This window comes from Meles meles, chromosome 16 (assembly GCF_922984935.1).
Source record: "Meles meles chromosome 16, mMelMel3.1 paternal haplotype, whole genome shotgun sequence".
Classification (NCBI taxonomy): Eukaryota; Metazoa; Chordata; class Mammalia; order Carnivora; family Mustelidae; genus Meles; species Meles meles.
In genome coordinates this window covers 82,407,667-82,423,463 of record NC_060081.1, presented here as the reverse complement: position 1 = coordinate 82,423,463, position 15,797 = coordinate 82,407,667, and the positions used below count along the sequence as shown (strand labels likewise).

At 63.2% G+C, this 15,797-nt stretch overlaps 2 protein-coding genes across 7 annotated transcripts in view; one reads left to right on the top strand and one right to left on the bottom strand.

The window, feature by feature from the left end:
• RTEL1 (regulator of telomere elongation helicase 1) overlaps positions 1–2,264 on the bottom strand; it is a 28,994-nt gene extending 26,730 nt beyond the window's left edge. For 3 of the 6 annotated variants that reach the window (XM_045980203.1, XM_045980204.1, XM_045980205.1), the window contains exons 1-2: positions 1,973–2,264; positions 16–261 (exon numbers count right to left, since the gene is read on the bottom strand). In XM_045980203.1, coding sequence (XP_045836159.1) covers positions 16–261; positions 1,973–2,149 — 423 coding nt within the window. In that variant the 5' untranslated portion in view covers positions 2,150–2,264. The other 3 variants (XM_045980209.1, XM_045980206.1, XM_045980208.1) reach the window with 3 other exon arrangements.
• On the top strand, positions 1,744–13,197 carry STMN3 (stathmin 3). The gene is made up of 7 exons (XM_045980281.1): positions 1,744–1,884; positions 2,361–2,621; positions 2,871–2,964; positions 10,096–10,191; positions 10,467–10,642; positions 11,895–12,086; positions 12,825–13,197. The coding sequence occupies exons 3-7, from the start codon at positions 2,946–2,948 to the stop codon at positions 12,882–12,884; spliced, it is 543 nt and encodes a 180-aa protein (XP_045836237.1). The 5' UTR covers positions 1,744–1,884; positions 2,361–2,621; positions 2,871–2,945; the 3' UTR covers positions 12,885–13,197.
• The last annotated feature ends 2,600 nt before the right edge of the window (positions 13,198–15,797 follow it).

Below are 15,797 nucleotides of genomic sequence, written 5' to 3'. Positions count from 1 at the left end.
CCGCCCGCAGCTCACCTTCTGCAGACACTCCAGGACCTTGCGCATGTACTCCTCCTGGCACTTGTAGGGCTGGAAGGGGAAATCCACGCTCACACCACTCAGGGCTATCTTGGGCATGCTGGTCTGCTCGCAGGAGGGCACAGAGGCTGACTGGCACACGGGCTGTGTGAGTGTGTGCGGCAAAACCTCCGAACATCTGGGAATCTCAGCCACTGCAGGTGAGTGACGCCAGCTGTGAGACGCCACTGTCCCCAGGAAGCCCTATGGCACAGAGACGGGGACAAGACTGTGGGCAGCCTTTCCCCGTACCAGGCCAGGCCACCAGTCAGGCAGTCCCGCCGCGGACGAGGTCGGAGTGCAAGCCTGTGACACCCCAACATGAGGAGTTTGGGGACCTACAGGTGGGCCGGCCTTGCTCTCCGCCCCAGGCGAGGCGCGCACAGCCCCACACGGTCTGCGGGCAGCAATTCGCTTACCTGCACCAGAACTCTGACAGGTCAGATCCCCGGCCTGGGGCGCCCTGGGCACCGGGGCCAGCGGACAGTTCACCGGAACACTGACGGTCCCTCCACCCCACTCGGCCGGGACCCCCGTCCCCCGCTCGGCCAGGACGCCGTCCCGCCGGGAGACACGGACCCCCGATGCCTGCCCCTCTGGGAGACCCCCGCCGCCGCGCCGGGACCCCCGCCCGGAGACCCCCCCCCCCGCCCCCGCGCCGAGACCCGCTCCCCGGAGCGGGGCCCCGCCCACCGGCCCTGGAAAACCACCGGCCCCAGAATGCAGCGCGGCAGAGAGACGCGCGCGGGCCGGAGGCGGCGCGGGGTCTGCCGGGAGCTGCAGTTCAGGGAGGCGCGCGCGGGTGAAAGCCAGTTCCGGAGTCTCTGCGACTCACGACTCACTTATCTCCGCGGACAGCCTTCCGCCGCCAGGGCTGCCCAGGAAGGTTCCCAGTTCAGCCGAGGCCACCGCGTCGCCGCCGCCGCCAGCCGGCTCGGACTGGGCGGGCTAAGACGCGCCGTCGTCCCCGAACGCGCTGCACTTCCGCCCCCAGTTCCGGTCCGCGGCGCGCGGTTCCCGGCGGAAGCCGTCCCGCAGCAGAGGGTCCGCGCGCTCGGTTCCGGGCCGCACCCCGCCCCTCCCGCGGACCCCGAGCCCGCGGGCGGAAACCCGGGCTGCGAGCCGTCTCCTCCCCGGACGCCGCGGCCGCCGGAGCCTGCGATCCGCGCCCCGCCCCGCGCCCGGTCCCCGGTTGCCCGGACGACGGCGCAAGCCTGCGGGGGCGGTTCCCGGGGCTCCCGTTCCGCTTCCCCCGCGCCCAGCGTCCGGGGTCCGCGCCGCTCCCGACGGCGGTGCCCGTCCAGAGGACCCCGGCGCGTTCCCGAAGGCGCCGGCACGCAGCCGGCCAGACGCTCGCTGAGGGCGTGGACGCGCTCGTGCCCGAACGGCCCCGGGGCGCGCCCTCACGGCCCCGCTCACCGACGCGCAGCGCGGCCTGCCCAAAGCCGGGGTTCGCCCCTCGCTTCCACGCGCCGCCTTCTGAGAGCGCGGAGGCCGAGGAAGACGGGCAGCGCCCAGACTCGGGGCCCCTGGGTCGGAGCCGGAGCTGCGCTGCCTGGCCCAGCCGGCGACACGTGATGGCTCACAGCGCCGCGTACTGAGCCTGGCTGAATCGAGACGAACGGACACCAGGGCCGGCCCCAGCGGACACAGATCTCGGTCAAGTCAGCAGATCCGACCGAGCCTGTCCTCGCAGGTCTGTGGGCTGCCTGTGGTGGGGCAGGCCCCCGTGCGCCGCAGAACCGATGTCCGCCGGCCCCGCGCCCCCGTGTGTGCTCCCGGACGTCCGCACCTGCTGGGCCTGCTCCAGGGCACTCTGACCCTTAGGTCTGTCCGTGTCTGGGCCTCCCTCCCCCCTCGGCAGGCTCCTGAGGTTTCGCAGTTTTACTCCCGGCCCGAGGACCGAGTTGCTTACCGAGCAAGCGTTTGTCTTGACCTCTGTGGCTCTGTCCCTTAAGTGGGAATGACGCTCTATCCGTTTCACTTCCCAGCCCCGAGTGAGACCAGACGGTCGCGGCAGGGAGAGGGCCCGCCATCTGCTCTCCCTTGGGGGTGTCGCCCTGATCTCTCGGCCCAGAGAGGAGGGAGTCATGACCCCCGGCACTCTCACCAACTGTGTCTCTTCACCTGGAGACTGGCGTTGTGGCTGTATCTTGCCCACGAGAAACAGAGCCACCGAGAAGTCGGAAAGGCACTCCCAGTCGCAAGTGGGTCTCAGAGCTGGGATTGGAACTCGTCTCTATCTCCCTCAGAGGCTTTGTCCTATGCTTCACCATCCCATTTATCCTCTTTTTCTGCCCCAGAATTGACTCGTCCTTTGGGGTGCTCCGGAGGCCTTCCAGACCAATTCCTACCCCACCGTCTATGACATGCCTTCCCCTCAGCACAGACCTGGGCACACAGAAGACACCTCCCAGGCTGCAGAGGCTTTAATGAAGAGCTCTCCAGCCCCAGCCTGATGCGGGGGCCTCTCCTCTCCTGCCGAGCCCACTCTAGGGAGTGGGGCATGTCTCCACATACCCCCAAGCCTGCACAAAGCCAAGCTGGGGCGGCGAGTCCAGGAGGTAAGCAGAGAGAGGCTGGGCACGGGCTGCAGTGTGCCACCCTCTGTCCCAGGCTGGGCTCTGCCCTCCCTGCCTCCCCTCTCTCTGACGGCTGCAAGCCCTGCCACAGCCTGCCAGTCGCTAGTCGTTTGCACACACTCTTGCTCAACCGCACCCGCTCGCGCTCGCGCTCTCGCTCACTCCCCCCTCTCCCTCTCCCTCTCCCTCTGTGCCCGCCTCCCGCCCTCCCTCGCTCCCTCCCCTCCCCAGCACTGCAGCATTCGCCGACTGCAGCTCCAGCCGCCGCCCGAGCCTCCTCGGCCTTCCGCAGCCACCGCCAGCACCATGGCCAGCACTCTGTCCGGTAGGCGCCGGGGACGCGGACATCCTGGGGCGGCAGCAGGTCTGAGCTGAGGCCATTGTCTCGCCTCGACTGAAGCTGGGGTCGGTGGCGGACTCTGTTTTCACATCTCAGACCTCACGCTCTGCAAGGGTGCGGGGCCCGGCCGAACCCACAGGAGCTGGGGTTCAGGGCCAACGGGCTGGGAACACCCGGTATCCAGGGCAAGGATTGCGGCGCAGGGGCAGCCGGCGTGGGCCAGTGGGCAGGGGCCGCGCCCAAACGAGCACCCAGGGTGAGGGTGCACTGCCCCTTCCGTGGCCGCCGTGCCAGGCCAAGGGCGACTGTGGCAGGGTGGCTCCGAGGGTCCTGGCGCGGGTCTGTACCCCCGGGTGGGCGCGCCTGGCGGGGGTGGGGTGCAGACAGCGTCCCCTGAGGCACCTGTCTACCGCAGACCCTGGTCAGACCTCGCCTTCACGAGGGTGGGGGGCAGGAGGGTAGGACCCTTTGCAGGAGCCCTAGCCCAGAGCTGGCGGGCCCAGGCCCTGTCTGCGCCAATGGAGCGCCCTGGGGGCTGGAGGGACGCTGTGCAAGGGCGGGGGAGGAGAAAGCCAGCGGGGAGGGAGTGGAGCCGCATGGGCATCTAGTGTGGTCGTCCCCCCCACTCTGCCTTGCTGCTGTGGGCTTGGAGACCGCTCTCTGCGACATGGTGCCATCCGCTCTGGTCAAAAAAGCCACCGCCCTATGCGCAACGGGGTTTGGATAGAGGAGGGGCCACTGCGGTTTTCAAGCCCTCCCAGCAAGGAGGGGTCTGTCCCTCCCTCCCCCACCGCCCCGCCTCCCAAGCTGCGGATCCCCTGCACCCAAAGCCGCGACCCTCCTCCCTCCCTCCCAGCCGGCCCGCTTCAGGTGCCGCTCCGTGGAGGGGTGGACACGGGGCAGTTACTGGCTGCGAGAGAGCTGCAGGGGACCCTGGACGGGAGGGCATGGGGCTTTCCCCCCGGGGACATCTGGGCAGCGGCTCCCCCAGCTCCACCCCGTTTCCTCCTGGACCCAGAACTCCACTCCTGGCCCACCCTCCTCTCCCTTCTGGGGGGTGCCCTCTCCCTAGCTGGCCAGATTCTCTCTGGAGTGGACACACAGTTGGCAGAGCTCCACGCACTCGTATGTCCCCTGCCCTGACCAGCTTCTCGGGCCCTCCGGGTTCCAGGCCCCAGGTGACTTCTGCTGTTGTCTAGGAGGGACCACGTGTGTCACTGCCCACACCCCTCCTGCGTGCAGTCCGTGAGGGGCTCGTCCATCTGGCCTTCATCTGCCCTTTGCCCTCTCCTGTTGATCTCTTCAGAGATGCTGGGTTAGGGTTAGGGTTAGGGTTTGCTTCGGGCAGGAACTGAGCTAGTCTGTCCTTCCCACGGCCAGAGTGCTAGCCCAGTTCCCCGCTGAGGCGGGACTTCGGGCCCTGGCTCAGGGTCTGTGCCCCAGTGGGGGACAATGAGCAGCCACCGGTCGGAGATGCTCTCAGCCTTTTCTCTCTAGTAAAAGCCTTACTCAGTGGGTCTCATTCCTGCCCTCCATCCGACAGGGAAGCAGGTGGATTAGGGGTGACGTGGTGCCGCCGAAACCACAGTGCTGATGGCCACCAGCGTGGGCACGGGTGCACTGACCTCAGAGCCCCCTTACACCAGCCCCCCCTTATTGGCCAGGCTTTGGGGCGCTGCTGACCCATGCTCAGCCCCAGGATTTTTCTGGGTGTCCAGGTCGCCGTTGACATGGACAGGGAAACCACAAATGCAGTCAGCGTCGTCCAGCACGGCCCCGGCCTCACAGATGTGCCGGGAGCCAGCTGGGGAACGGCCCCCGGCCAGAGTCACGCAGGGACGGGCCCTTCTTGTTTTACCATTGGGGCTGCCCCGGATAGAGAACAGCCGCCCTGTGTGCGCCTGTGCCCACCTTCATTCCAGTTCCATAGGGGCCGAGCAGACCGGCAGCTGTGGTCAAAACCTACTTAAGTGAATCCCAGCCATGACTTCTGCGCTAACAAATGTCTCTGGTTGGAGCAGGCCCTGGTGCCGCAGGCCTCAGTGGCCTGTCTGCCCCACTGGTGGGCTTCGTCTGGTTTTGGGGACTGGGGAAGGGTCCCCAAGGGAAGACCCATCGCCCACTATGACCTTGTAGTCACCACAAGATTGACCTCTGTTGACTTTCCCACCGCCTTTCCCTTGAGCGTCTGGTGTCGGGCGATGTCACTGGGACTCGGCTGGGGGGATGTGGCCGTCTCTTGGTGTCCTTCCCAGACACTCAGGACTGCACACGCTTTTGTCTCCTCACGCGGCTCCATTGAGCTGAGAGGGCTTGGCCCTGCTACCTACGCTCTCCGGGCCTCGTGTAGATGGGGTGAGCGTGGCAGCCCCCCCCCATTCTGAGAAATGAAGAAGGCATTTCAGGAAAGGTACTTGGCCCAGTGCCTCACCAGAGCTGGGTGCCCAGTCCATGCCGGGCAGCGCCACTCCAGCAGCCACAGTCCCAGGGTTTCCTCCCCAGGGAGGCAGGTCTGCCGGCGAGCTCTGCCGTGCTGGGAGTCTGACTAGTGAGAGCGGTAGCCTGGGCGGCAACGAGCTCCATCTGTCAGGAAGCAACGAGCGGCACCCTCCAAGACCCTTCTAGGGATGAGTGGGCATCTGTGGGTGCCCTGCCCTCCCAGTTCTCGATACAACACCCTCCCACCCCCACCACCATGAGACGCCCAGTAGGAAAGTGTAGTCAGAGGCTGGGGCTCATGACCAGGCTCCCATCCTGTCATGCTGTGTGACTCTGAGCAGGCTCCTTGCTCTCTCTGACACAGTGTCTCTCTCTCTCACTCTCTCTCTCTCTTTTCTCAAGTAGAAATGACTTGGACAAGGGCTGGCTGGTCTTGAGGGTCAGTTGGGAGTCTGCATGGAATGTGCCCACCTCGCCGGTGCCCTGTTATGGTTACTGTTCCACTGTAGGCCAGTTGGGGGCCTTCTAACTCATGCTCACCTAGGATCTAAGCTTCCAGAAAGCCAATGTGCGTTTTGCGTATTTAACATTTAATACGAAGAGGAAGAGGAAGATGAAAGGAATCCAGTTCATGCCAGAGATTTGCTTTTAATAACTCTCCAAAGTCAGTGATGGGGAAGGAAGAGAAGGGTCCTGGTGAGAGGGAGAAGCAGCCTCCAAGCTGTGGAGAGGCTTGAGCTCTGTGGAGAAGGCCCTAGATGGATCTGAGCCTCAACCTCTTCCTTCTGGGATGAGACATAACATTTAAGCCCCTCCAGCTCGGAGGACACAGGTATAACCAACTTCCTGTGTAAGGAGCTGCGGGGCCCAGCCCTGCTCTCCAGCCCCATGTGTGGGCTTTCCCTTGTTAACTCTCTGCAAACTGGCCAAGGTCCCCACCTGCTGTCCAGTCCCCTCCAACCCGCAGCCAGACCACACAGCAAGTCTCACTCCCAAGCCCCCTTCTGGGGGACTGCCCCTTGCCACTTGCCTACTTAGGGTGAGTCTTGTGGGAAGGAAGGGCCTCGTGGGCCATCAGCCTGGGAGAAGCCAGCCTGGGGAATCTCCATGACCGCCAGACACTGAGCCACACCCCACTGGCACCTGCAGGACAGTGAGGCCCTCACTTCCTAGCTGGACACTGGCGCCCTGGGCTGGCCCCTGCCCTCAGAGGGTTCTGACTTCAGTCCCCAGCACCCGCCCCATCCTCCGCCCTCTACCCTGGCAGTGCGGTGCTCACACCTGCCCACGCTCCGCGTGCTGCCCTGAATTGCTCCCAGCCTCCCTTCGTGCTGAGGTGACCGGTTGGAAGGGAGCGCCCGGATGTTTGCCTGCAGACTTCTTCCTCTGTAGTGAAGGTGCAGGTCATTTCTGGGAAAACTTCAGGTTCAAGGCAGAGAGGAGCTAAGCAGCTGGGAGGCCCCAAGCTGCTGGCACGCACGGTAAACCCATCTGCAGGTTTCCACGTGTGGTGAGGAAGGGCTGCCTGGAAGGCTAGGGAGGCCGTGTCTGTTACCAGAGAGGTGGGTGGTGGCAAGGTCAGACCAAGCCCCTTCCTTCCTGGCTTCTCCCAGGATCCAGGTGTGTCCCCCGCCCCAGGCCCTCTCGCTCCCCTCCTGCCCCTCCCTCTGAGCACAGGGCTGTCTATTTCCCAGCCTTTCCAAAGGCCAAATCCCTCCGGGTCCGCTGCTTCGGAAGAGCTGGTTTTGCCTGGTCTCGCGCCCTCCGGCTCCCCAGCACATGTAGTGTGAGCCTCTGCCTCCTTTTTAAACCGACCTCTTAGGGCCCCTGGGGGCTCCCTCGGTGAAGTGTCTGCCTTGGGTCCAGGTCGTGATCTCAGGGTCCTGGCACCAAGCCTGCTTTGGGCTCCCTGCTCAGCGGAGAGCCTGCTTCTGTCTCTGCCCCTCCCCCCACTCGTTCTCTCAATCTCTCTTTCAAAGAAAATCTTTAAAAAACTTTTAAAAACCTCTGATTCTAATGAATAAATAAATAAACTTTTAATAGCAGAAGTAATGCACAAATAGATGATGCTTGTAAAAAAAAATGAAGCCAAATCCCCTCCAAAGTGGCCCGCACCTGGCCCACTTCCCTCCCAGCCTCCTGGGGCCAGTGACCAAGCCGGTGACCAAGCTATAGATCTCTGCCTGCTTCCCCTCCACGTCCGCCCCCTTTTTTAAAAGATTTGATTGGGGCGCCTGGGTGGCTCAGTGGGTTAAGCCTCTGCTTTCAGCTCAGGTCATGATCTCAGGGTCCTGGGATCGAGTCCCGCATCGGGCTCTCTGCTCGGCAGGGATCCTGCCTCCTCCTTTCTCTCTCTGCCTGCCTCTCTGCCTACTTGTGATCTCTCTCTGTCAAATAAATAAATAAAAATCTTTAAAAAAATAAATAAAAGATTTGATTGATTGATTTGACAGAGACAGACACAGCAAGAGAGGGAACACCAACGGGAGCAGGAGAGGGAGAAGCAGGCTTCCCGCTGCGCAGGGGGCCGGATACAGAGCTCGATCTCAGGACCCCGGGATCATGACCCAAGCCGAAGGCAGACGCTTAATGACTGAGCCTCCCAGGTGCCTCCCCCACACCCCTTAAAGGCTCTTCTTGCTGCTGGCCCAGGATCCCTTTGTGCTCCCTTTACCGTCCCTTGGGCTCTCGCCCGAAGAACCTGGGTCATCAGGACATTTATATCAAATACCATCATTCTCTCCTCTGGTTGTGAGGAAACCCTGCTTGCCACGAGCTGCTTTCTCAGACAAGGGCTTGGTAATTTCTGTCCTGTGCCCTGTTTCTACAACAACATTTTCCCCAAGTTCACATTAACTCAATTTAAAACACTGTCTTGTGTGAAATTTGATCAGGAAGTTTTTCTTTTTTTTTTTTAAAGACTTTATTTGAGGGGCACCTGAGTGGCTTGGTCAGTTAGGCGTCTGCCTTCAGCTCAGGTCTTGATCCCAGGGGCCTGGGATCGAGCCCCACATTCGACTCCCTGCTCAGCGGGGAGTCTGCTTCTCCCTCTACCCTTCTCCCCCCCCCCCCCGCCCCGCCCCACCCCCGCTGCTCGTGCTCTCTGGCTCTCTCAGTCAAATCAAGCTAGAGAGCACAACCTGGGGTGGGGCGGATGCAGCAGAGGGAGAGGGAGAAGCAGACTCTGCGCTGAGCAGGGAGCCCAATGTGGGGCTCAATCCCAGGACCCCAGAATCACAACCTGAGCCGAAGGCAGATGCTTTACTGACTGAGCCACCCAGGTGCCCCCATGAGGAACTTTCTTGCCTGAATTCATGTCTACTCCTTGGAAGACCATTTCATGGAAGCCAGACTACCTCTCTGGAGGGTCCCTCTGGAGACCCGTACCAGCTTCTCCAGCTAGGGAGGCGGGAGGATGGGTCCCTGAGTCTCCTAGTCTCCAGGACACGTTGGAGTGGTGTAAAGCACACAGACCACCTGGGATTCCACCTGAGTGGCTTTGAGTAAGTCACCCCAGCCACTTGGGCCAAGTGTCATCTCAGTGGAGCCCAGGGATGGTCTTGGGCTTGAAGACTGTTGGACATTAGTGAGACACTGGGCCAGCGTGCCTACCTAGAGGCCTGGCTTTTCATGAGTAGACCAGAAATAGCTCAGTTATTGCGATTCTGACAGTGGGCTTCTCCTCTTCACCTGACAGGGCTCAGGGCCTCAGCAGACAAGCTTACCTCCTTTTCTGGTTGGGCACCAGGGGGCACCTGCTGTGGGGACCCGCTCTGCAAGGCTAGAGGGCGGGCTTTGGTGCTGAACGGACAGCTCCCCACTCTCGGGCTCTAGAGGGACAGCGAGTGTGTGCCTGGTGACCGCCTGGTTTCACCTGGGACAGCTGCAATGCTGCTATCAGGGTAGATGGCGGGGAAGGGGGGGGGAACGCCACACAGGAGGAAGTGTGATGGCTTCACCCAAGTGTACAGACCAAGGGCTGCCTGCATCTCTGCTGGCCCAGTCGTAAGTGTGCTGGTTAGTATCTTCGAGAGGGAAAGTGGAGGAAGGAGGGAGAAGTACTGGGAGGACCAGGGAGGATGGGTCAGGAAAATGCACAGTGACAAAGGGTCACAGACATGGGGAGAAAGAGAGAACCGAGCCAGGAAGACAAAAGGATGAACAGAGACAGACAAACACAGCGATGTAGAGGAATGAGATAGAAGTGCCAAGAGAGAAGAGGTGTCGAGGCACCTGGGGGGCTCAGTGGGTTAAAGCCTCTGCCTTCGGCTCAGGTCATGGTCTCAGGGTCCTGGGATCGAGCCCCGCGTTGGGCTCTCTGCTCAGCAGGGAGCCTGCTTCCCCCTCTCTCTCTGCCTGCCTCTCTGCCTGCTTGTGATCTCTGTCAAATAAATAAAATCTTTTAAAAAGAGAGAAAAGAGGATAAGGAGGGGTATTAGGAGAACAATGCAGGACAACCCACAGGAAGGTGTGGCCAGGGACAAAGTCAGCTTCTAGGAGTGAGGACAGGGAGAGGAGAGATGTAGAGAGGCAAGAGAACAGAAAAGGGAGCAAGATACACAGGCTTCCAGAGAGACACAGCATGGGGAGTACCGGGGAGGAGAAGAGGGAGGCAGCCAGGGAGGCAAGGTCTGGAGGAGGCCACGGCGCCCTCTCATGCCGGCCTCATGTCCGCAGCCTACAAGGAGAAGATGAAGGAGCTGTCCGTGCTGTCGCTCATCTGCTCCTGTTTCTACTCACAGCCGCACCCCAACACCATCTACCAGTATGGGGGTGAGTGTGCCCTGGGCTGTTGTCCGCTCCTGCTTGGTCAGTGCCTGCCTCCTCCTTTCCTTGCTCTTTGCTCCCATGGCTTCTCCAACCCCCCCCCCCCCAGCTCAGCTCAGCTCAGCTGGCTTCTGGAGAGGGAGCCTCTGATGAGAGGCAGACTTGGGGCTCAGGCCTGGGGGTCTCCCATGAGCAGCCTTGCTCCCTCCCTTAGCCCTCAGTTTGGATGTGTACTGGGAACATGGCCCCTCCGAATCCTGAAGCCCCTTCTGGTCTTGCAGACATGGAGGTGAAGCAGCTGGACAAGAGGGCCTCTGGCCAGAGCTTCGAGGTCATCCTCAAGTCTCCTTCTGACCTGTCCCCGGAGAGCCCAGTGCTCTCCTCTCCCCCCAAGAGGAAGGACACCTCCCTGGAGGAGCTGCAGAAGCGGCTGGAAGCAGCTGAGGAACGAAGGAAGGTGAGCCCCCCGCCCTGCCCCCAGACCCTGATCAAGGTGGCTGGACAGCAGGCGTCACTGGCACAGACAGGGTCCCCAAGGCACAGGATGCTCCAAGCTCCCGCTTGGCTGTTGGCGTGGAGTGGAGAGAGTCTCATGGCTCCCTGGATCTCCACTTGGGGGATCAGAAGGGAAGGTGAAGGGTTCCCAGCGGTAGCCGGCTGGAGAGGACAGGAACCAGATCCTGGTGGAGGGGGTGTCCTTGGACATGGCCAGGAAAGGGCCCGGGGACGTGAGTCTGGCTGTATGCTTCTCCAGGGTATTGAAGAAAGGGACTCTCATGTGTTGAGGGCTGCAAGCCCACACCTGCCGGAAGCTCAGAGGGCCCCTGGGAGAAGGGGGGCATGGGCCAAAGGCTCCCTCCCTGTCCCTTCCCCTCACACCAGCCCCATGGAGACGGACACATAAAATACTCTCAGCATGTAGTCCTGGTGTCCCAGCCCACTGCGCAGGGTACTGGCCCCAAATCCCTTAGAGCATGTCCCAGTGAAATCTGGGGGCCCAGGCCTCCTAGGGTTGACTATTGGTGACTGGCATGTGGGTGGGCCCAGCAGCCTTCTGCAGGAGGGGACAGCCCTTGCGCTCTGACCCGCACCTCTCCCCCGGGCTCCGGGCGCGCCCGCCTCCAGCAGGGGGGACAGTGCAGCAGCGCCGGCTGTCCCAGGCTCTCCGCTCCAACTCGTCCCTTCTCCAGCAGCCCTGGGGACCCTCCCACCGCCCCACACCTCAGGGAGCTCAGGACCCAGTGCGGATCAAGCACCTACTTGGTGCTCGGCGGGCAGACATTTGAGCAGGAGGCCGTGCGGGTTCCGTGCCGGCCCCTAAGTTTCGAATTTGTTCCGCGTCCCCAACATTCCCCGCGCGCACCCGGGCTTGGGGGGCGGGGCGCGCTCCGCCCAGCAGGGGGGTCGGCTCCGCCGGCCGAGGACGGACGGAAAGGGTGAGCAGCTTCCGGAGGGGCTGGGGCTCTCGGGGCGCGCGCGGACCTTGCGGGCCGAAGGCCAGAGGTCCAGGCGAACCGAGACCCGGTGAACACCCCGGCCGTCGGCGGGGCCGTGGCGACCTGAGCTCCCGGAGGGCGGGCGGCCGGCGGGCCGCGGGGCCGGGCGACGGGCACTGGGCGGAGCGCAGACCGCGCGGGGGAGCCGGGCGGGGGCGGGGGCGGGGCAGGGCGGGGCCGGCCGCCGCCCACGCGCCCCCGCCGCCCGCGCAGACGCAGGAGGCGCAGGTGCTGAAGCAGCTGGCCGAGCGGCGCGAGCACGAGCGCGAGGTGCTGCACAAGGCGCTGGAGGAGAGCAGCAACTTCAGCCGCCAGGCCGAGCAGAAGCTCAACCACAAGATGGAGCTCAGCCGGGAGATCCGCGAGGCGCACCTGGCGGCGCTGCGCGAGCGGCTGCGCGAGAAGGTGCGCGCGCGGGGGGGCGTGGCGAGGGGCGCGCGCCCGGGATCGGGGAGGGGCGGGGCGGAGGCCGGGGGTGGTGCCGAGGGGCGGGGCTCCACGCAGGGGGCGGTGCCCGGGCAGCAGGAAGGAGGGGCTCCGCCTGCCTCTGCTGGACGCCTTGCGGGAGGCCCCGGGTCCCGTCCCGTGGGGGGGACGCGGCCGAGAGCCGCTGCTTCAGAAGTGCCTCGAAAGACGCGGGTTGGCGCTAGAACAGGGGAGGCGCTGCGCTAGGCGGGGGCCAGGGCAGCCCCAGGAGCCCCCTCCTTGGCGGGCCCTACCCCCGCGCCCGCAGCCCCGCCGCCCCGCAGCCCTGAGTGAGGCGAGGCCCCGCCCCGGCCGGAGCCCCCTCGGCGTGGCCTCGGCTGCAGCCCACCGGGAGGGACCAGGCTGGTGCCGGTGGGGCGGGGGGGGGGGGACCCAGAACTTGCAAGCCCGAGTTAGCTCCCCGGAGTCACGGCGCTCCCTCTGGTCTGGGTGCGACCCCTGCCGCACTGAGGGCGGCCAACGCACTCAGCACGCGCTTTGAGGGGAGGACGTGGGCCTTCCCCTGCTCTCTGTTGCTCCTCCGTCCTGATCGTTAAGGTGTCCTCGTCGGTCGCACTTAGGAGGGTCCCTGAAGCCTGGGGGGGGGAGGGCCAGTCCCCCCCCTCGGCGCCGCCGGGTTCGCAGGGCCCCGCCCACCCACCCTACCTGTCCTCGCAGGAGCTGCACGCAGCCGAGGTGCGCAGGAACAAGGAGCAGCGAGAGGAGATGTCCGGCTAGGGGGCTGTGGACCGCAGGCGCCTGGATCCTGAGAGGCGACACCAGCACGTGCGGGCTCCTGTTTCGTCTTGTCCCACTTTGTGTAGAAGCAGTTTTGTCCCTGCCCCCTCCCTCCCTCCCCCGCACTCCCAGCTCCTGCTTCTCTTTCCGCTCCGACCTGTCCAGTCCTGCACAGGTTCTCCATCAGGGAGCCGCCACGGCGTGGCACACAGTCCCTCGGTTCAGGCACCAGGCCAGGCAGTGGCTGGGTCCCCCGTTGGTGGCCCTCTTAGATGTGGTGAAGCCTCAATAAATTCCGTGGTGGTAGCAGGAACATGTGGTCCTTATGCGGGCTTGTCCTGTGAGCAGCTTGTACTGTGGGCACGTCCTCTGAGCCGGCTCCTGCCGCTGGCTGGCTAAGGCGACAGCGCCTGCCAGGCCTTCGGCGAGAGGGGGCAGAGCACATGGGAGGGCAGGGGAAGAAAGAAGCCTCTGGGTCAGTCGTGGGGGCCATCTGTGCAGTGGAATGTTTGGAATTAGTGCGTGGGGGTCCTCTGAGACCACCTGGCCTGCAGTGGGCAGCTTGGGCTGGCCTGGGAGGTTTAGTCATTGCCTGTGGCTGGAGTGGGGAGTGGGAGGGTGGGATGTGACCCAGCCGGAGTCTTCGGGGAGCGGGCATTCTCCACCAGGGACCCATGAGCCAGTGGCCATGGTCTAGAGGGTTGTGGGCTGCACGGACACCCTTGGTGGACCGTCCTCCCGGGAGTGCTCACCTCCTAAGAGCCTCTGGCCCAGTACTGGTGTGAGGAAGCCCTCCTCTGTCACCATTCCTCTTCTCCCCGTAGGCTTTACGGGTCCTTGCAGGACCACGTCTTTAGAGCACTTTGGAGTCTTGGCCCCTTTCTGTGCCCTAACCCTGGTTGTTTAAAAAAAAAAAAAAATGCTCCCATGGTGCTCTGGGCCTATGGGGCTTTCAGGCTGAGCTCTGGACAGGTGTGGCTAGGTCTGAGTGAGTGGTAGCTGCAAGCGCCCCTCAGGGAGCAGATGGCAGGGGCGGGGGGCGTCGGGGACCAGCTGCTTGTAGCCTCAGATGGTGGGGGGGCGGGGTTCCCAAACCACCTTCCTGCCTAGTCCATCCTTGACGTTCTTGACCTGTGGCCCTCTCTGGCACTAGGCCTTTCCTGCCAACACCTTCCTGGACTGGGCTCCTTCTCCTCCGCCAGCCTAGGGGGACTCTCCAGGTTCCCAGTGCTGGCTTTTGAGGACTGTCCCCTGCTACCCATGAGGGTGGTGTCCAATCCTTTTGCCCCATCCTCCGTGGCAGCCCCATTCCACAGCCGAGGGCTGAGGGCAGGGTCCCTGCTGACCGTCCTCTGGGTGGGAAGCATGAGGGACAGACTGCAAGGAGCCAGGGCTTTAGAAGCCAGGTGGGTGGCCGCCCCCCCCCCCCCCGTGCCCCCAGCCTCCATCCTGTGGAAGCCTGTGCCAGTGGCCTACCAGGGCCCAGCCAGAAAGCACAGCTGGGCGCTGGCCACTACAACAGGCTTTGGGGGAGGCAGGGACCCATGCCCACTCTCCCTGTCCCACCCGCAGTCTCCAGGGGAATGACAAGCCAGGATTGGAACCCCATGTCCCCCACGTGGCTCCTGCGGGACTCAGAAAGGAACATGGAAAGAGAGCGGAGGGCTGGATTTCTCTCTGCAGCGGCAGCTCTCTCAGTGGACGCCTAGTGTGACATGTGCCCGTCTCGTCCACGTCGTGAAAGTGAACTTAAATGAAATCAAATGAATGATTAAAGACAAAAACCTGAAACCCGTGTGTAAGAAGTGGCTGAACCTTCCCCGCGAGCATTCCGCATCTGTGTGTCAGAACGGGCTGTAGGGCCACTCCCGGCCAGTGTACGGATGTGACGCACAGAGCTCTGGACTGAAGCCAGTTGTCCCTGTGTTCTTAACGTAACTGCCCGTAGTTCTAATGCTGATGGAGGCCCTGAGGAATGAGTGTGTATATGACACACAAGCCTGTTTTCCTCTCCAGAGCACCAGGAGACAGTGGGGGTGTAAGGGAGGGGGCAGGAGGGGCCCACGCTCAGCTCTCCCCAGGGCCAAGCGCTCCTGCTGGCCTAGACTCCAGGCCTCAGGCTGCTGCTTTGGAGGACACACAAGGGTCTGACATCTGAGGCTTGTCCTTCTCACTGCAGTGCCCCGTGGGTCTTCCTCAGATGTGGAGTGGGTCCTAGCAGTCCGAGCAGGCCACTGGGGTGCACCCCGTGGCTTTGTGGCCCCCACTGGGCAGCTGATCACTCACAGACACAAATCTGGCCCCAAGGTGGAGACCCAGAGTGGCAAAGAGAGTAAGCAGACATCCTGAGTCACACTGGTGGCCAGCCTGTACCATGGGGCCCAAACAGCCACGTGGGGTGCCCAGCAGGGACCCCTCTGCTAGGGAGCAGGCACGTTTGTTAGATGTCCAAGCAGGTTATGCTCCGGCATCCACATGAGCCTCAGGTCCAGGTGCCAGATAGGTGCCTGCTCCCCAGGATCCGGAGAGACCCCTCACCTCTCCCCCACACTCACCAACCTCTCCGGGAGCAGGCATACTCCTCCAGGCTCCAAGGATCTCTCACCATATTTCCTCCTTCCCCTGCCCAGGGAGAGGTGAGAAAGTCAGAATCTGGGACACACAGCAGCCCAGGAGACAGAGACCTCGGACCAGCAAGAGGAACAGCCGGGAGAAAGGAGGGAGAGAAAGCGAGTGTGTTGAGCGTATTTTTATGAGGTGTGAGTTCTGTGTGCCCCGCTTCTAGGTACACAGACACATGCCACGTACAGGCACACAGCCTGGCATTCCCAGAGGACCAAGCCGATCACAGGCCAGGCTTCTCAGTTCCTAGGGGACCCAAAGCAGGCATTACAGGGCAGATGGCGTTTGTAA

Excerpts from the sequence above, each read along its gene's own strand:
- STMN3 (XM_045980281.1), top strand. Across the intron at positions 10,192-10,466 it reads CACCATCTACCAGTATGGGG|ACATGGAGGTGAAGCAGCTG; the intron begins GTGAGTGTGCCC and ends CTGGTCTTGCAG. Across the intron at positions 12,087-12,824 it reads GCGAGCGGCTGCGCGAGAAG|GAGCTGCACGCAGCCGAGGT; the intron begins GTGCGCGCGCGG and ends CTGTCCTCGCAG.